This window comes from Natrix helvetica (genome assembly GCF_964273705.1).
Source record: "Natrix helvetica genome assembly, chromosome: 1".
In the NCBI taxonomy this organism is placed as follows: Eukaryota; Metazoa; Chordata; class Lepidosauria; order Squamata; family Natricidae; genus Natrix; species Natrix helvetica.
Window position 1 is genome coordinate 126,889,332 of NC_138548.1, and position 20,381 is coordinate 126,909,712.

A 20,381-nucleotide genomic window follows, 5' to 3' on the forward strand; every position below is an offset into this window, starting at 1 on the left:
GCAATTTAATCTTTAAATAATTCAGAGTAAATATTTTAATGTCATTTCTCCTCAACCTTCCAACACATATACATACACACAGAAACCTGGAACAGTATTTTTATCTTACATCAAGGGAAACAGTGTGAATGTGTAAATGCCCATCAACCTAAGAATGGAACCAGTGGGGATGGTGTTGTGAAGGGGAAGATCATAATCCAAAGCCAGAGGGGAAAAATAACAGCAAAATCATACTTTGAATAATAATGTCCAAGGAACGGGGTCTTTTTTTTGTAAAAAGAAGTATCTCTAGCATTAAAAAAAATGAACATGTGAAGAACAGGAAGCCTTAATTTGACTTTTTGGGACCTAATAGAAATTTGTCAACCAACCTTTTAATACTTGAAGTTTTCTAACCCTTTCCAATTTCTGATTGAACTTAGAACAGAAAGCAAAGGCAAGATGTTTATGATACATTCTTGCCAACGTAGGATTTATTTTTTATTAAACTCTCATGAAGTCCCACATGGGAAAGCACCTTGTTTAAAAGGGCAGCATTTATTTGTCTGTTGAGCAGGAAAGTGGATCATTCTAGTTATAACCATGTAAGTCTAGGCATGTTCTTCCATTCGACACAACTGTAAGCCCTAAAGAACCAGTTAACATTTAGAAATTGAGGAAAATAAAAAACATTCGTGTAATTTGAATTTTGTAAGGCGTTGACCTCTAGATCAATGTTTGGTAAATCTCTGTTTGAAATTGAAAGCCAAGTGGTGGTATATACTTGACAGTATTGTATATGATCTGTGTGAATTATAATAGAATGGTCAGAGATAGCTTCGCCCATTTTACCCAGAGATATTCAGGCTTAAATGGATATCGCTGTCAGAGTAAAGTATCTTGCTGGTTCTGATGCTTCTCCATCAGTCTCTTAGGATGTTTGATTACATCTATGTAACTTTGCAGGGGCAGAGGATGTGGGCTGTACAAATTTTCACAGTTCCAAAAGTTCCAAGTACAAGACAGTTTCAGAATCACTCTAATATATTGTGGGTTTTTTAAAATGAAAAAAATGGGGAAATTACTTAAATGTTCCCTGGAAAATATGGATTCATTGGGGTGAGAATCCAGTCCAAAATGGCTCTGGGTGGATTCAACTCCTGTGCTGAGATCCAGACTGTCTCAATAAAGTTTATCTTTCCACTTTACAAAATAGCTTAGATTCAGCCATCTGCCTAACCCCTGGTCTGTTTCACTGTTGTTATTGAATAGGTCGCAGTGGCTGGATTGACACATTGTGCTATGCCACAAACCATAAATAGCTGGTTTCATGTATTACATGAAACCAAAACCAGGCAAAAACTACTTTGTGTTTTAGCACGATGGGTGAAGCTAATAAATATTCTTTTTTTTCCTGCACTGGAAATGTCTTAAGCTGAAATTTAGGGGTCACAAACTTTATTCTCCCAGCTCCTCACCACACCCCATGCAACCAGAAGAGGTCTAGTGATAATGGCTGTTCATGTTGTTGATATGGGATGTTGCCATGGTGCCGAAGGGCGTTGAAGCCTGCAAGCCATGGCTGGGATACAGGGCAGGGGCAGAGCCTGGCCAGTAGGAGAAACTGGTTGGGGTCACTCCTGAAGCCATGATGTTGAGTTTGGAGATGCCAGAGAAGGGAAGGGGTGCCTGGAATTTGTACAAGGTGTGGTCAGGTGTGGCTGGCTGGCAGACCTGGGCCAAACCTTGGAAGTCAAACTTGTAGGCATAGCGCTTGCCATGAACCTTGGTCATGATGTTCTTGTCGTAATAGTAGCGCAGGGCCCTGCTCAACTTGTCATAGTTCATGTTAGGCTTGCTCTTGCGTTCGCCCCAGCGCCTGGCCACCTCATCGGGATCGAGCAGCTTGAATTCGCCATTGGTGCCCTCCCAGGCAATGCAGTTGAGGTTGGCCCGGTCCGAAAGCAGCTCCAGGAGAAATTGCCACAGCTGGATTTGCCCACTGCCTGTAAAACCAAGGGAGGGGGTTAGAGAAGCTCCCCCTCTGCCCCCTTCCACTCCCCAATGAACATAAGAACCAAACAGAATCAGACACTTTGCTGCAAGTCCATCTTATTCAGGTTGACAGCCAGAACAAGATATTCTGAAGATAAATAAGAAAAATATTAGTTGGAAAAGTTACCAGGGGAGAGGGGAAAAAGTGGAGGGGGAATTTGGAAATATGCCTAACCATATGTATTTAAAGTTACAACACGAGACCTAAAAATATGGGGGCTTAATGATGAATAACTATGTAATAGTATCATGAGGATAGCTGGAAACCTGAATCTGTCTCATACTTCAGCCAAAAAAGAGGCTTGGGGGGTGGGGAGGAAACAAATAGAACTCGTATATAGGTATACCTTTAAAAAGAGAAGCTATGTAAAATTAGTAATATGGAAAATAGTTTTTTGGAATATAATTATTAATGCCACCGATACTGAATGGGGTTTGCTGAAATGTTGAAATACACCAGGCAAAATAGAGATTGGAAGGGAGAAAAAGAGAGGGAAAGAGAGAGAGAGAGGAGACAGGAGAGAGGGAAGCAGAAGGGAGGAAGGAGAGAGGGAAGGTGTGGAAAGAGGGAGAGGAGAGGAAGAGAGCAAGGGGAAGTAGAGATGAGAGAGATGTCAGAGAGAAGAAAGAAGGTAGGGAGGAGGAGAGAGGGAGAAGAGAAGGGTTGAATGTGATTTTAAACCAAATACAAACATAGTACAAAAATAGTAGACCAGGAAACAAAGTCATTAATATACACAGGGTCCCAGGCCTGGACACATAATCAGGTCTTATAAATATCCATCCGGATCACAACCAATTAATCTCAGGAGACAGGATGTGTTGAGGGGGAAGGAGCAATAGCAGGAAAGGTACATCTGCTGTTCCTTGGCAGCTGACATTCCTTGGCTGATAGGATCCAAGAATGCTCATCCTAGAGGACCAGAGTGGATGAATAGAAACCCCAGGAGAATATAGTATCTCAGATATTCCCATGCCACGAAGGGCTTTAAAGGTGACAACCAGGATTTAAGTTGCTCCCAGAAACACACTGGCAACCAATGCAGTTCATGAAGCAGTGGTGTTACATGTGTTGAATAACTGGCACCATTTACTTACCTGTGCTATTCTGCACCAGTTGAAGCTTCCAAATACTCTTCAAGGGAAACCCCATGTAGAGTGCATTGCAGTAGTCTAGATGGGAGGGTATGAGGGCACGAGTGACTGTGAGCAGAGGCCTCCCAGGCCAGGAATGAGTGCAACTGGCACACAATACAAAGGTGCACAAAGGATACCCTAATCACGGCTCCCACCTGCCAGTATATATATTTGCATGTGTAAGCTTCTACTCTACTTTGGATCCTCAAAATAAGACTTCCTGCTTATGGCTTCCAGACTATCTTAATATGGGAATTAAAGAACTGATTTTCATTCAGCACACTCCCATATCACACTAACTTCTGCACAGTGCACTTTTATTGCATACAATACTGTACTACACCACAGCTGTGTTAACACAGTAAGATTCCTGGGCAACCTCTGGCTCTGTCTGAAAACCAACAAATAGCATAGACTTTTCCCAGCAATGATGAGATTTGAACCTGAGACTTCCTGAATGCAAAGCACGTGATTTCTGATGAACTGCACTAAATTAATTTATTCTAATTTCAGTCGGCATTATAGGATTAAGGCAGTGCTATGTTTCAACCGGCTAAGATGATTAAACATCTAACTAGGATTTAATTTGATGCTTCTAATTTCTACCCAATGTTTTGAATAGGATTATTCCATTTGTTTATCATTTTTATTTTTGACGTCCTGAAATTGTACCTAACATTTTGCAAAAGCATTTAACAATTTCAGACAAAGAATTATAATATCACTTACTATTTAACAGTTTAATGTATAGCCTGTCCTACTATTATGGCAAATTTTTAAGGCAGCCAAACAATAGTTTGAAAAGATTTTAAATAATGTTAGGACATAGATTACGATAAACATGAAATTAGATACTCCAATCATTTCACAATGAAAAGCTGGCAAAAGCGATACAGCATGACTAAGAAGAGGGTAGGGAGATGTGAGCAAATTCATTCCAGAGCTAGAAGAGAAACACACATCCTTCTGTGGAAGCATATTTTTAAAAGCTTCCCTGAGTGTTTTTATCGTTGGATGCATTCTGCCATTCAGTAAACCCATTGTTCAGGGTCTTTCTTTCTTGTAATGAATGCAATAAACATGGTTTTTTATCCTCACATGGGTTTTGCTCTGTTCTTCTAAATTTTCCATAACAACTATTACAAACTCAGGTAGAGAGTTACTCTCTAGACTTACATGGGTTGCGGCAGTGGTGGGTTCCTACTGGTTTGAACTGGTTCAGCTAAACCGGTAGTGGTTTGGTGGCCTGGGTCGCTGGAACCAGCAGCGATCCAGGCCTGCCACGCCCCCGAACCGGTTCTTCGGGTGGCGCTGTAGGCTCCGCCATCTTGTTCTTCAGTTCTGCGGCTGGACAGAACAATTTTAATTGCACTGCACATTCGCGCACTGCACATGCCTGCACAGCGCAAACATAAGCGAAACGGCAGAACAGCCTTCCGGAACCCACCCCTGGGTTGCTGATATTAATTTAAGACAGAAATATGCAGCTGCCAGATCCGGCTTTGAAACCTGGGTCTATTCAGCATTTTCTGTTTGGCACAATCACGTGCCTTTTTCTTCTTGGAAGAAGCAGCATTACTTCAGAAGCATTCCTTAATGGCGAAGGAAACTACTGACACTTTAATGGTAACAAAGTTACATTTTGTGTACCTTTTGAGTGTGGAAATAATCACCAAGTACTTTGTTATTTTCTTCTTTTTCTTCTTCTTTTTCTTCTTCTTCTTCTTCTTCTTCTTCTTCTTCTTCTTCTTCTTCTTCTTCTTCCTCCTCCTCCTCCTCCTCCTCCTCCTCCTCCTCCTCCTCCTCCTCCTCCTCCTCCTCCTCCTCCTCCTCCTCTTCCTAGTCTATCTTCCAGCATTGAGTATTGATAGGTTTTGCTCTTACTTAGCTTTATATGAGATAACTAGAGACTGGACATGGTGACATATAGATGAATATATGCTTATAGCCTGCCTGCTTGCCTGCCTATCTTCAACTGTATCTACCTATTTACAATAAGGACATGGTTTACAATTATCTGCTTCCAGAATTTTGTTTTCTTTTATTTCTCTAACCTATGATCCCAACCCCATTTAACTTGAGATTCAACAGACAGGTGAGCTGTTCGAATTATAGAAGATACAATAACTTTTTGATATAATCTCCAAATCTTAAAACCAGAGGTGGTATTCAGCAGCTTCTGACCAGTTCTGGGGAACCCATAGAGGACATTTTGAGTAGTTTGGAGAACCAGTAAATACCACCTCTGACTGTCCCCATCCCCATCTATTCTCTACTTCCAGAGTCCCAGCTGATTTTACAGTATTCTTCCCCTGGAGTGGGGAGGGAATGGAGATTTTACAGTATCCTTCCCCTGGAGTGGGGAGGGAATGGAGATTTTACAGTATCCTTCCCCTGGAGTGGGGAGGGAATGGAAATTTTACAGTATCCTTCCCCTGGAGTGGGGAGGGAATGAAGATTTTACAGTATCCTTCCCCTGGAGTGGGGAGGGAATGGAAATTTTACAGTATCCTTCCCCTGGAGTGAGGAGGGAATGGAGATTTTACAGTATCTTTTCCTTGCCACGTCCACCAAGCCATGCCCACCAAGCCAGGTCCATCAAGCCATTCCAAGCTCTCTGAACCAATAGTAAAAAAAAATGAATCCCACCGCTGCTTAAAAACCATTTGTAGGTGGGAAGAGCTGACAATTGTAAGCATTTGCAATATAAAAATCAGAATAGGTTTTGTCCTTAAGATTCCTAACTTCCTGTTGGATGCTTGAGGTGATGACAATTCTTAGCAAAGGGAATGGGATTTTGCAGTATCCTTCCCTTGGAGTAGGGGGGGAATGGGGATTTCCCTTCCCCTGCCATGCAAACCAAATTACGTTTGGTTTGGACATTTTCCACCTATAAATAAATACCCAGACAACACCGGGTTATCAGCTAGTCATTAATACAAATAACTAATAACATTCATTGTTAGATGAAATTTTAAGGCCTATACAATAATACAATACAATAGTAGAGTTGGAAGGGACCTTGGAGGTCTTCTAGTCCAACCCCCTGCCTAGGCAGGAAACCCTATACCGTTTCAGATAAATAGCTATCCAACATCTTCTTAAAGACTTCCAGTGTTGAGGTATTCACAACTTCTGGAGGCAAGCTGTTCCACTGATTAATTTTTCTAACTGTCAGGAAATTTCTCCTAAGTTGCTTCTCTCCTTGATTAGTTTCCACCCATTGCTTCTTGTTCTACCCTCAGGTGCCTTGGAGAATAGCTTGACTCCCTCTTCTTTGTGGCAACCCTTGAGATATTGGAACACTGCTATCATGTCTCCCCTAGTCCTTCTTTCTCTTAAGCTAAACTATCTTGAGTAAGGATAAAAACAAAAAGCCCACCACATCAAACCAAAATCTTGCTAACCAGACTAAATAATAAAAAAATTTTTTACTGCAACCATGGAAAAAAAGAAGTTCAGCTACCAAGGGACAAAAAATGAAAGAGTTTATGGTCGAGAGGCATTGGGGAAGCTAAGTATTAATAAATGCGATCAATCCAATCCTCCTGATATGGAAGTTGGATTGTCTCTTGGCTTATTTTTCTAGGGCTGAATCACACATTACTAGGGCCTTGAAGCTTCATTGCCACAGCTATGGGAGTAACTCATGATGGTGGGTTAACTCACCCTTAAACCAGCAATTTTCACCAGGAGTATTTTGAAATAATGTGAATTTTAATAGGGGGTATTTAAGCTTTCAATTTTTAACTCAAATCTAAACAAAGATTTTCAGGCTTGTAACAGGATGAGTAGGTGGAATTTCACAATGGATGTAAATGAGAAAATGGCCTTTAAAATCTGAGGGCATCTTTTAAACTTCTGTGTACCAATAACAATAATGAAAATGCAAGTAGTCCTCGACTTACAACAATTCATTTAGTGACCATTCAAAGTTACAATGGCAGTAAAAAAAGTGACTTATGACTGTTTTTTCCACAGTTACCTTTGCAACATCCCCATGGTCATGTGATCAAAATTCAGATGCTTGGCAACCGGTTCATACTTATGACCGTTGCTGTGTCCCAAGGTCACATGATCCCCTTTTGCGACCATCTGACAAAGTCAATGGGGAAGCCAGATTCACTTAACAATGGGGCTGCTAACTTATCAACCGCAGTGATTCATTTAACAACCGAGGCAAGAAATGTTGTAAAATGGGGCAAAACTCATTTAACAAATGTCTCACTTAAACAACATAAACTTCCATTGCGGTTGTAAGTCGAGGACTGCCTGTACTACGTTAGGGGAACGGGTGAGCCACCTTTTCACTTCTGATCTATAGGTTAGTTAGTTGCAACTCTTCCCAATGAATAAATGAAAGAGAGGAGTGTTGGGTGGGACCTCTTCTGCAAACTCCTTATTTGCTTGTGCAAACCAACCCCAAGATGTAGGAAGGAAAGAGCTGCCCTTTCAGAAGGTCTGTATCACCTCTACTTTTGGAGAACCACCAGCCCTTTTGAGGAACCAACACAGTCACCAAGCTGGTGGACCACGGGTGGGTTTCAAAAATGTTTACTACCGGTTCGATGGGCATGGCTAGATGTGGGAGGGGGGTATGTGACTGAGTGAGTGAGGCCAACTTGACGTCACTCATGCACACTCAGTCACATGACCCCCTCACCAAGCCAAGCCCACCGAAACAGTGGCAAAAGGTTTTGACAAGTGGGGGGGGGGAGAGTCCAGCCTCACCAGAGCTAAGGGAGCACCTGCAAACTATTCAGTAAGAAAAAAAAGTTTTTGTCCTCCCTGGCCCCCAGGAATACTCTGTAAGCTTCCACAGGGCTGGGGGAAGGGAAAATGCCCGTTTTTGCAAAAATGGGCAGAAAACGGCCTGTTTTTTTGCAAAAACGGGGACATTGTCCCCTTCCTCCAGTCCTGCTGAAGCCTGCAGAGTGCTTCTGGAGACTGGGGGAAGGGAAAAACACCTCCGTTTTTGCAAACAAATGACCCATTTTAGCCCGTTTTTTTGCAAAAACAGGGGCATTTTCCCCTTCCCCCAGCCTTGCTGAAGCCTGCAGAGTGCTTCTGGAGGCTGGGGGAAGGGAAAAACACCTCCATTTTGTGAAAAATGGCCCATATCTAGGACCTCTCTGGGACTGGCATGCACACACCATTAAGGAAGGGGGGGGGGATTACATTTTTTTCAATGAAGATTGTTCTGCGCATGTGCGGAACAGAAAATAAAGATGGTGGCGCGTTTGCCTGTCTACACATATTTTACACTCAAGGGTACTGTGTGTGCTTCCTCTTTCCCCACTTAAAAGAGAAAAAGAATAAACCAGGTCCAGCCAATGGACTCCTGGGCCTAGAATCAGCCCAAATCCAGGAAATGCCCCCACCTCTTGGCGGATGGAGCAACCTGCCCAATTCAGGGATTGGGAGGGCGGGAGCTAGTTCAAGAAGGAAACGAAGGGAGGGAGCGCAAAACATTACTCAGAGGATAGATTTTCCCCCCCCATCCTATTGTGAGTTTCTGTCGGGGATATTGATGGTAGTTTTAGCATGGTTCTTGGTTGTCTCTCTTCCAGAAGGATTCTTGAGGGTCAGCCAGGTGTGAGCTTGGAGAACTTGTCTCTGGAGGAGCCAGGAAAACAAAAGCAAATTTCAACTTCTCCCAGCAGTCGCATGTCTCCTCCTTCCTCCTCACTTTCCGAGGCAAAAAAATTCCAGGCTAGCTGGATGCGTGGGAATCGGTCGCGCTGGAAGCTGGAGGGTTTCTTCCTCGCCGAGAGGGGGGGGTGGGCTGCGCCCGTTCACACGGAGCCTTTCCTAGACGTCGCCAGCCGACCTGCCTTGGGCATAGCTGACCTTCCTCTTCTAACCTTCGTTTTCCCGGTTGGAGTGGGGGGGAGATCCTTTCAGCCGATTTTTGAAATGCTTATAAAAGATCTACAAATGGGAAAAAGTCGCGTTCGAGGCAGGGGTTCCGTGAAAGGAACTGTTTGCTGCGCGGCTGCTTCTTCGGATGCTGCTGACACTGAAGAAGAAGACGCGTCGTGGTTGCTCGGGGAGCAATTTCGGTCAGGGATGGGGAAAGGCGGAGAGCAAAGCCTTCCAAGCGGGGATGGCTGGCGCTGGTCTGGTTCCTACGCCGCCGCTTGATCCGGGAGCATTTTCTCTGCGGGTTCAAGTAAGAGGAGAGTTTTCGACGCCCTTCCATACTTTTGCAGGGCCATTTCTTGCGACCCTGGCTGGCCTCGTCGGAAGTTCATTTTGAATGGTTTCCAGAAGGAAACCTTAGTCTTAGGGAACCTTAACATTCTCCCCGTGTCTCTTTGCAGGAGCGATCACAGCGCGCCGGTCAGACGCAGGGAAGTAAAGAAACCCCATTCCAACTGTAGATTCTGGTTTCTTATCTTTAATCCAATTTAGCATGTCTCGGTCACACCCAGCTGCAGACGACTCTCTCGGCAACCTTTCCCCATTATTTTTCTCTTCCTTTCCATTCACCCACCCACCCCTATGCATAATGTTACCCTTTCCGGAATGTATTCCCCTTATGAGAAATGGGATCAAGAATAGATACTAAACGTGGCATCCTTAAGAAGCCGCAAGAATCTTCGTTGGGTGCATGTCCACTCCTAGGCAGAGATGTTAAAAAGGCGTTTAGCACCCCAGAAAGGAGGCCCGTTCCAAGAGAAGCCGATTTTCCCAAACCCTTTAAGGGAATTTATGTTTCCAAGGGAATCGTCTGTTTTAAGTGCTAGTGCGAAGCACTGGATCGTTGAATGGGAAACTCCCGTTAAGGAGGATACCACGTTAATCAGAAGACGTGGTTCTGGAATCCCGGGAGTTTTTATATCTTTATTTTTAAGCAATCCGATCTCCCCAAATTGACGTCGTTTTCAGAGAGAAAAAAATGTTTCCCCCTTTATCAGGAAAGCAGCCTTTTGAAAGGTCGTCAGAATTACTGTGGCGCAAATTTCCAAGTAATACATTAAAAATAAAACGAAAGCTGAAAGTAAATCTGCATTAAGTGCTCTGGCTCGGTTAGATGAGGTTGTTCGTTTGCTTTGCGTCAAGGTGACTGTAATGCAGGTAAACTTGTGCGTGTGTAAGATAGAGGCACAAATGAAGTTAATTTGATGGTCCGCTGGATAAAATCTCTCTTCAAAGGAAGGGCCATATCCGTGTTGCTGTGACTTTTTGAAATAGTCATCCTTGCATTGCAATGTTCAAAACTACTTTTTAACAATGATTTCTCTTAATTCCAGGTTGCTTTTGTATTTCAATCCTACGAGGCATTCACCATTCATTGGCATATTTTTTCTGGGGCTATATAAAATTCAGCTCTGATTTCACCCAATCAAAATGGGTTAGAGATATTTTCCACCTTGGCTGTATCTACCACTTTAGGCAAAGGATGTCGGTAGGCAGAGAGAGAAATCTCCTAATATAATGTAAGAAGGAAGGAGAAGGGAAGAAATACGGGCTTCTATAAAGAAGGGGGGGGCATCTTTTGTTCTTGGAAAATAAGTTGACCAATCGGCCAGCGCAATCCCCTCCACACACACACACAAATCAAATTTGTCCACACCTTTTTGCACCATTTGCAAACAAGATTACGTACGGAACTACGGACCTCGGGAGGGGGAGTTTTGCAAAGCTCTCCTAAAATTTGGAGCTTAAGGGGAAAGGGAGACAAAGGCCCCTTGCGAGCATTCACCAACTCGGCACCACCCAAGTGGCCTCGGCCTTTAAAGGATTCTGTGCTGTTCGGTTTCACCAGCTATTCAAAGGCATACAGAGGAACGGGGGGGGGGGGAGGTCCCTCTGGATGATGCCTGGCTTCCGTGCTGGCCACTGTGAACTCTTCGTTCAGGACAGGATGGGCGATAAATGCGAGTTTTTTGCATCCAAACAAAGAGTTAGAGAAGGAAGGATACCAAGTGATGAACCTTTGAGCCAAGAGGAAGCAGTTTCCCTTCCATCAGAGACAGCTTCTTCCCAAAGCAACTCTTTGGAGCAAAAACTTGGGTGCGCCGATCTTTAGTAAAAGGCATTTTAGAGAAGGAGGACAGCGAGCACACTTCATGCATAAATGTGGGCCATCCAAAGTATGGTTCCGAATTTAAGACAACCCGATAGGTCGACATTCCCATTTAAAACGGTAAAATTAATCAGTTAACAAAAGAATCCCAATATTTTGTCCACAAGCTTGGTTTGCTTCTTAGTTCCATTTATGGGATCACTGATTCCAGTGCTCAAACTACATACATCGATAAACTATATATGTAGCGATAAAGGAGTGATTGGAAAGAATCACATCATCTTTCAAAGATGACCGGGAAAAGTCTTATCAGGTTCAAGCATCAACATCTAAAGAGAGGACCCTATCAGTTCGCCTGCCAAAGGGGTTCTCACAATACACTTACCCGACCGGTTAGAGACTTCGGGGCTGCAGGAAAAAGCATGCTAAGCTTGACTAGCGTTGAATCTGGTTAGTTTGTTTTAAGAGAACAGGCCATTGAGTTGCTAAACGAATAAAGAATTGTGTGAAATCAGAAAGTGAGTTAATTAAATAACCTGGGCATTCAGGTTAGGGCTAAATGGCTCAAATCTCTAACTGAGTCGAAGGGGCTTTCGGAGCTAAGCTTACGTTAAAACAAATAAAAGCCAGCCTTAAGAGGAGAGTGTTAGAAGTCAGATAGTTCCAACTCATTGGGCTTTCGCGTCGGGAATAGCTAACCGCGGACATGGAACGCGTTCTAGCTCCAACGCGTCTCTTGGTAAGAATCAAACCGTTTCTCTCTCCCGGATCAGACTCCGCCTTCGGCGCATTTTGGCCTAAATTACTCTTCGCGATCGGTGCCACTGGTCCCTCAGCATCTCCATGCCGCTTCCGTTGGCTTCGAGACCACCAAAAGTGAAATAAATAAAAGTGGAGCAGGGAAGAAAGCTGCCCAATGCGCCTTTTTCGCCATTCAGAAGCGCTGTTCCCTCTCATACCTGCGAAGTGGGACTCCGACCGACGGGACAACCAAGACCCGTCGCTGAAAGCGGGCGCCTACCCTTAAAATGAAGCCCTTCGGGACAAGCCAGTGAGGTCGCCAGATCCTTAAAGCTTCATTTCCGCCCTGCTCCCGATCACTTCTGTAACAAACGTGGGGAGGGGGACCCCAACCCGCGCTTACCTTTCTGAACGCCTGGCCCCAGCGAGCCCCACGTCTGGCTTTTGCCTTCTTTGAACAAAGTTTCCCCAACCGGATCTGCAGGGAAAGAGGAAAGGGGGGGGGGAGGTAGCTGAGGTGCACAAAACCCCAAATCGGAGCCGATCCCCGTCCGCCGCCTCGGTCAGCTCATCCTTTGGCGGGAGCAAAAAAACAAAACCCCGCCGTTCCCCGAAGGAGCCTCGCCTTCTTCCTCGTCCCCCGCCGCCCGCCTCTGCCGCTCCCCCGCCTCCCCGCCAAGCCGCTATGAAGCCAGGAAACGCGTCCAGGAAAAAGGAAATCCGACTTCCGACGGGAGCCGTCGGGGCCGCTTTAAAGAGGGAAGAACGAGGCGGCTTTCCGCGCGCTTTGCCAACGGCTAGCGAAGAGACAATCAAGGGGGAGGAAAGGGCTCGATTCCCCCAGCCTCCCCCCGCCACCTCCGGCGGCAAAAAGCAGCCACGCCGGGCCCGGGGAGACTTTCGAGCGACTGGGCGGCCGAGCCCGCCTCTGCCCTACCTGGCAGGTACATGTTGAGCAGCAGGGTCCGGGCCGCGCCGCGTCTCATGGCAGCTCTGCGCGCACCCCGCGCCCGCGGGGGGTATTATGGCCTTCGCCCGGGAAGAGGGTGGCTGCGGCTGCGGTTGTTATTATTATGTATTGCCATCGCCGCCACCCGCCGAGGCCGAGCGCAGGTTCGGGGAGGAGGAAGGAGAGGAGGGGCGAGGGGGGCGCAGCAGTAGCCTGGCAACGCGCGAGGGGCGCGCGCCTGCAATTTCCTCAGCGCTTTAATTAAAGGCGCGGCGCGGGCGCTTATCGGCCCATCAGACTTTAATAAAGTTTCCCCCGTTAAAGATCGCCGTTTCTATGGAGAGAGGCGGCCGCGGCCGCCGCGTTTTCCGCCTCCTTAACTCTTTGCAAACAGGCAGCGCCTGGCCTGGCCTGGCAAGGCCCGGACGGCTCCGGCGGCGCTTCTGCTCCAGCGCTTCTGAGCCAACAAGCGCGCGAATCTCGGCTGAGGGACGGGGGCCGGCCGGGTCCACTCCACCCGGGCCAAGAGGAGAGCTCCATTTTGGGCGGGCGTGGAGATGGCGGCGGGATGGGAAACCTGGCCGGAGACTCCAACGGAGCCTCTGGGCCTAAACTTTTTTATTCGGTGATTTTTCAGCTTTCTGTATCGAGAAAAAGCCCTCTCCAAATTCATTTGGCTTTAGAAGGGCAGCAATGTCATTCAAAGCCTAGTGAGAAATGCCAGTAATAGAGTAGCTCAGCTGAGCCCTGTAAAGCCTACTCTCCCCCCCCCCCTCTCTTCTGCTACTCTGAGACTGTCTGGTTTTCTTCTGTGGTTTTCTTAACAAGGTTTTTCAGAAGGGGTTTGCCATTGCCTGCTTCCTAGAGTTGAGAGAAAGTAACTGGCCCAAGGTCACCAAGCTGGCTTCCTGACTAAGGTGGAACTTGAATTCCCAGTCTCCTGGTTTCTTGCTTGATGCTTTCACCACTACACTAAACCGGCTCTCAGAACCTGAATAAATGGGGATAGTGGGCACTTTGGTGCGCTTATGCACAACCCTTACAGACCTCTTAGGAATGGGATGAGGTCAACAGTAGACAGTCTAAGGTTAAAGTTTTGTGGGTTTGGGGATGAAACCACAGTTGTGCATTCCAGGCATTGACCACTCTGTTGCTGAAGTCATATTTTCTGCAATCAAGTTTGGAGCGGTTTACCTTGAGTTTGTATCCATTGTGTTATATCTATTGAATATTGATCTAATTGATATCCTCCATATCAATTAGATTCCAGTCTCTATCACTCCCAGGAATACACCAGGAGTCCATATTACACTGTTAAATGCAATCAGTACCTATATGAACAGCCTGTAATGCAAGGTGTTTAATCCTGTTTCACTTCTCAGGGAAATCTCACAGACCTCCTGGAGTTCTGGCATTGAGGTCACTTAGATTTCAGGCTTCACGGTTTTCGTTTGTTTTCATGTCCCTGTATTTGTTCACCGGCTTCTAACTATAACCTAACAGGGAATAACCGTAGAATCATAGAGGTGGAAGGGAACTATTTTAGGCCATCCCACTTTCAGCGCTTGCCTGTTCTGTGTAATAATCCAAATCAAAGTAACCCAAAGAGATGGCTGTTTAGCCTTCACTATGCATCTGATGAGGTTGCTATGCATAGATGTACCCAATACCCTTGGTAATCCTTGGGTCATTTCTATTCTGTAGCTGTGGAAGGATGCTGGAGGCCTTTCCTCTTGTTCCTTGAGATGGCAGAAAACTATTTGACCTCCCCCACATCTCTGTCCTGTTTCAATTCCCAGTCACGCAATCACCTGACTTCTCTCCAAGGCAATGCAGGATTGAATCTAACACCTTGAGGTTGCCCTTAGAAGGTGTCAGAGGTGGGAAGGGGAGGAAGAATACTTAACACCTGTAAAGCTAAGGATGACACAAATCTGTCTCATTCAAGGTAAAAGTAATGTTTCACAGATCCAGCAGAAACGTAGCATTGATGGGGCATGAGAGGTTTTTTTTGCCATGAGGAGATTCAGATGAGGAAAGGCTCTCAGTGTGCAGTGTATCTCTTAATATGATTTCATTTCATTTTCCAAAAATCAAGACTTCAGGGAAATTTTCCCTTGATTTAAGGCTATTCCATTGAACAACTTGGGTACCATAGCATTGTTCCTGATTCATAATAGTGGATTATTGTGAGTTCCACATGATGTTCCATTGGAAACAGAGGTAGAAGAATCGCATTGTGTTGTTTGCACCATGGTTTTTCAAAACTTTTTCACAAAAAAGCTTTTTGCAGGGATTTTTTTTTAACCAAGTCTGTGATTTCTGTTGGATATCTCCCAAACTTACAATAAACTACGATTTTTGCCAAAGATGCAACAGCATTGTCTAAAAGCAGAACCTGACTCCAGAGGTTTCACCTAACCCCTGTGTTAAAACACAGGCACAAAGAGTGGATTGAAAAAATAAATATTTATTTTACAATATATTATCAAAACTTTTTCTATCTCCCTCCACCTGCTTGAATCACCCTATCTTGTTCACCAAATTCCTATTATTTTAAATTTGCATCTCTACACAGCAGAGACATCTAGTGGCTGCTTGTGGGGAAAGTGAGGTACATTTTGTGATCCAAGAGAGCAAGTGGCAGCAGTAGAAAAGGATGGGTTTTGGTGAAAGAAAAGAAGGGAGTAGAGTGGAGTGGGGAGGGGTTGGTAGGGGGAGGGGAGAAAAGAAGGAGGGGAGGGGAGGGGGAGGAGAGGAGAGAAGCGAAGAAGGCACTTCAGAAATAGCTAAAAATCCTATGCTTTCCCCCCCCCCCCTTATCCACATGGGTTGTGTTTATGACACCTCGTGAATAAGAAGATGGCTGCATGATTTACAGTAATTATGGGTGCACTTCCTTTACTGATAATATGGATCAATGGCTTTGTTCAGCTGGTGCTCACATGTTCTCAAATGCTGCAACATAGACTGCTGATAAGAGTCCTCAGTGCCTGTTCTGAGAGATTTTCAAGGGATTCTCTTCCCTATAAACTAAAAATGTAAAGAAGATCATTTATTTATTTATTTATCATATGTATATGGCCACCCATTTCTGGTGATATGACTCTGGGTGCATACATACAAACAAACAAACAAACAAAAACAATTTTTAAAATATTCAGGAAATACAAAAATTAATATACTATAAAAGTAACATTACAGATTATATTACAAACAATGGGGATACCCCATAAGACACCCCATCTCTCTCTCTCTCTCACACACACACACACACACACACATCCTCAGAATTGGTCCTGACGAATGTCAGGATTGATGGTATCAAAGGCCAATGATAGGTCAAACAGAGCTAGAATGGATGCACCATCTTCATTGTGCTTTTGCCAATACTGATAAAAAGCACAACCAATACTGATTCCATCTGATACCCAAGGCTGAAACCTGAGTGAAATGGATACAAATAATCTACTTCATCCTGGAACCTCTGAAACTATTGCACTTACTCTACCATCTTGTCCAGAGGTGTTATTCAACAGGTTCTGACCAGTTGAAGAACCAGTAGTGGACATTTTGAGTAGTTCAGAGAACTGGGAAATACCACCTCTGACTGGCTCTGCCCCCATATATTCTCTGCCTCCCGAGTCCCAGTTGATCGGGAAAGAGTGGGAATTTTGCAGTATCCTTCCCCTGGAGTGGGGAGGGAATGGAGATTTTACAATATCTGTCCCCTTCCATGCCCACCATGCCATGCCACGCCACATCCACAGAACCAGTAGTAGTCCTGGAATGGGACCCTGGGCCTGCATTCCCTGAGAACAGCCTGCTCTGCCATTCCTTTCTTATGGTTCTTCCTGCTTAAAATAGCAAGAAAGAACAAAACAAGATTGGAGACTGGCTTTCCCGGATAAAGGTGTTTCTAAGGTAAATAAATGGGTTGTACCTTTTTTGTAAACACAGTAGGTGAGCTTCGCTAGAAAAACAAACACTTGGGAGCGTGTGAGGTTAAGTGTTCAAACCCAGTTGGTTTCCATATCATTAGCGCTGCTGTTGTATCACTCGGCCTTTGGCACTTTGCCTCTGGCACTTTCTTAAATATCAAGAATAGGACTGGTGGGGCGTGGTTTGGAGGAGAAGTTCTCTGCTTTCCAGCACACTTTCTTTTTTAACCACCATACAAAACCAAGCAGGCTATAGTATTTCCTTTCACCCTTGAAAAAAAGGCTTCTTGGACTTGCCTGAGGCATTACCCACTAATTCTATGGTAAACCCACAAAAGCTGAAGGAAATGGGCAACTCCTAAAGGTCCTTTTTAAAAGTGGGAACATTTACTGAAGAAATGCCAAATATCATCACATTTTGTGATGTGATTCCTTGTGCCCAGCATATACAGTGTCAGAAGATTGCACCCTGGACATTCTCCTCGGTCCCAGTGTTTGGAGGGCTTCTCCAGCCAAAGGCCCCTGTTGCATAATTAATGGAAGATGCATTTCTGTTGATTCACCTTTCATGCCCCAGACTTGCTTTAGCTGCCTGAGTCCTATTAGCCAGCCGCAGGCAACTGAAAACAAGCCCAGTACAAGTAGGTAGATGACACAGAGCAGTCGTGATCAGTTTGGATTCTTGCTTCCCAAAGCTTCCGATAGGGTCTCTGGAGAAATGCTGCCCCGAGCCAGTAATGGACATGTGGAGTGGCTATTCAAGGCCTTCTCTACCTGGCTGAGCAGCTTGATTTGCAGAACAGGCAGTCAATGCATCCTCAAGATCTGCTTGAAGGCCTGCTCTCCAAGAGAGGTGCAGCATTCTAGATACAATCAAAGTGAGGTTGATACAAGGAACTCTGAGAGCAACATCTGGAAAATCACAGATTCTCTCTTCTCTAAGTTCTAAGTTCTTAGTTCTAAGGCAGATACTTTGAAGAGAATCTTCAACATTGGTGAAGAATCGTCTGCTCTTTCTGTCGTCACTGTTTGAATTCTGCCCATGCATAGGACATGCAGGGGTAATGCAGAGATTTGGAACAAACCATTTTCATTACTAGGGAATAAGGAGGATGGGTAAAAAAAAAAAGAGGTTAGGAATAAATATTTACCATCGCCTGCATAAAACTGTGGAGCCTTATGAACAAACATCTATCTCAAGATAAAATTTGAAGCCCCCAAAGCCACATCAATTGAACATTACTTCTAACAATTTGATTTTGCTTCTGCTGGTGGTATGGAGAGCTAAGGAGTCTCTCTATCACAGGGAATCCTCTTTCGTGCTCCACCTCGTTTCTGATATTCTCTGCCCTAAACCAAGTGCTGGGTATCTCTGGCAAAAGCCTGGAAATGAACTGAATTACAGGAAGAGCCCTGGGATACGTAAGACGCTTGTAGTAAAAGAAAACCCTGCTAAACAAATTGGGGTCAATTTGTTTTGCCCCCAAACCAATTAGGCTGAAGATTAGGACTGCAGCTGGGAGTAATCTGGAGATTTGGGGCTGAGGGAGTGAAGCAGAGAGGCAAGATAAATTCCAGCTTCCAGAAATGTGGCACCGGGAGGCAGGAAGGTGATTTTAGCCCAAGCTGAGACAGGCATGATATAGTAGTGGCCAAAATTGTGGAAACCTTTTGGGAAAAGTGTATTTTTGAGGTTTGATGGCTAATAAAACCACTTTTTTTGGAGTTTCAAGATAATCATATTCCACTGCTGGAATGGCCTGGGAATAGGCCAGACCTTAACCCAACTGAAAATCTATGGAGCTGATTAAAGTCCCAGCAAAATATCCAGTTAATAGAAGCAATCATTCAATCTTGGTTTCACATTATAACAGCTGCAGAACTAAAAGACTTGGTTCTCTCCATGGGAAGACATTGTAAGGCCATAATTCATGCTAAAGGTTACCCAACTATTAACTGACATGATAATTTTTGTATATCTCATTTTTTTCTATGGTAATGATTTTTGTATATCTCGTTTTACTTTTCTTCTTTATAATTGCTATTCTAATAGCAAATCCTTCATAAAAGTTATTGCATTACGTTTTTGATTAAATTATCTTGCCATTGATATATAATCTTATGGTACTACTGCAAAAAAAAGTGATGTTATTAGCTAGTTTTAGAAAATGGACATTTCCCAAAATTTTGGCCACTACTGTAAATTACACAGCTTGTGAACTTTTTTTTTCCTGTTGAGATCAAGAAAACCATAATCTATGGCTCTCCCACATAGTTAGAAGTAGCTGGCTGGGTAACTAGTACTTTACCTCTATGTACAGATCAAAAATGAAAGATTAAACCACTTTGGTTATAAGAACAGTCCAGTTTGCCTGACCTGCCCTTTCTCACCAGAATAAAGCAATCTTGTGCACCTGCACTACTCCAGGAAGTTTTCTCTCTCTTGAAGCAAGAAAGTGCAGTGGCTCCTTCTGAAACTCTCTTCCCTTCTCTCACGTATCAGGCATTGGAGCATATACCCATAGCACAATCCACCACATTCCTTGTTTCTACTTACCGTTAGGACTGCTGAAGGCAGAAGCTGACGTGGCCCTGGCTGAGAGAGCTGCAGGTCTGCTACCTGTTTGGGAAGGGAAGGGAGGGGAGACCACAGAGCTCAGGATAGGAGGCTGGAGGTGCAGAGGAATGTTTGTGCAAGGGGAGAGGCCTGCAGCCAGCACTTCCTTATTGGAGACTGGAAAGGAACAGCCTCAAAATAGATTGTCTGTGCCAAACAATACAGAGGAGGAGGCAGCCATCTGTTTTGGTTTCAGAGGCTGTATGACAAATGAAAAGAGATTAGCTGAACCAGACCCCATTATCACAGTGCCATCAAGTTAGCTGAGCTGCTATCAGTGGGTCATTGGTAATGGTAGAGAGGCTTCTCGGAATAGTTATTCGACAGTTTTCCTTTAAAAAGTGTGCACCCCCTTTTGCACACACAAATACACCATGGCTAAGCTTCTGTAGACTTGTGTCATTTACAGGATGGCAGAACTGGTTCCCACTTTGCAGACCAATCACTTTGCATACAGCAAGATAAATCCACGCACTAAGTTTAGCATCTTAGCAAACTTAGCGATTGTCTTTGGAATGGTAGTAGTAACCAATGGAGAAAGCAGAATGTAGCCGGCATTAAAGGTAAAAGTTCCCCTCGCACATATGTGCTAGTCGTTCCCAACCCTAGAGGGCGGTGCTCATCTCCGTTTCAAAGCCGAAGAGCCAGCACTGTCCGAAGATGTCTCTCGTGCGGCTGGCATGACTAAACGTCAAAGGTGCACGGAACACTGTTACCTTCCCACCAAAGATGGTCCCTATTTTTCTACTTGCACTTTTACATGCTTTTGAACTGCTAGGTTGGCAGAAGCTGGGACAAGTAACGGGAGCTCACTCCGTTACGCGGTGCTTGGGATTTGAACCGCCGAACTGCCAACCTCTCTGATCGATAAGCTCAGCATCTTAGCCAGTGAGCCACCGTGTCCCTTTAGGCGGCATTAAGCAACTGTAC

The 20,381-nt window shown here is 44.7% G+C and overlaps 1 protein-coding gene and 1 long non-coding RNA gene across 2 annotated transcripts in view; one reads left to right on the forward strand and one right to left on the reverse strand.

Moving 5' to 3' along the window:
* Positions 1 to 13,218, reverse strand: FEV (FEV transcription factor, ETS family member). The gene is made up of 3 exons (XM_081939949.1): positions 12,882 to 13,218; positions 12,348 to 12,422; positions 1 to 1,985 (listed from the first exon to the last, which is right to left on the reverse strand). The coding sequence occupies exons 1-3, from the start codon at positions 12,928 to 12,930 to the stop codon at positions 1,483 to 1,485; spliced, it is 627 nt and encodes a 208-aa protein (XP_081796075.1). The 5' UTR covers positions 12,931 to 13,218; the 3' UTR covers positions 1 to 1,482.
* Positions 12,665 to 20,381, forward strand: part of LOC309385449 — an 11,424-nt gene continuing 3,707 nt past the window's right edge. The window contains exon 1 of the long non-coding RNA XR_014174218.1: positions 12,665 to 12,888. This is a non-coding gene — a long non-coding RNA (uncharacterized lncRNA). The remainder of the gene's footprint in view (positions 12,889 to 20,381) is intronic.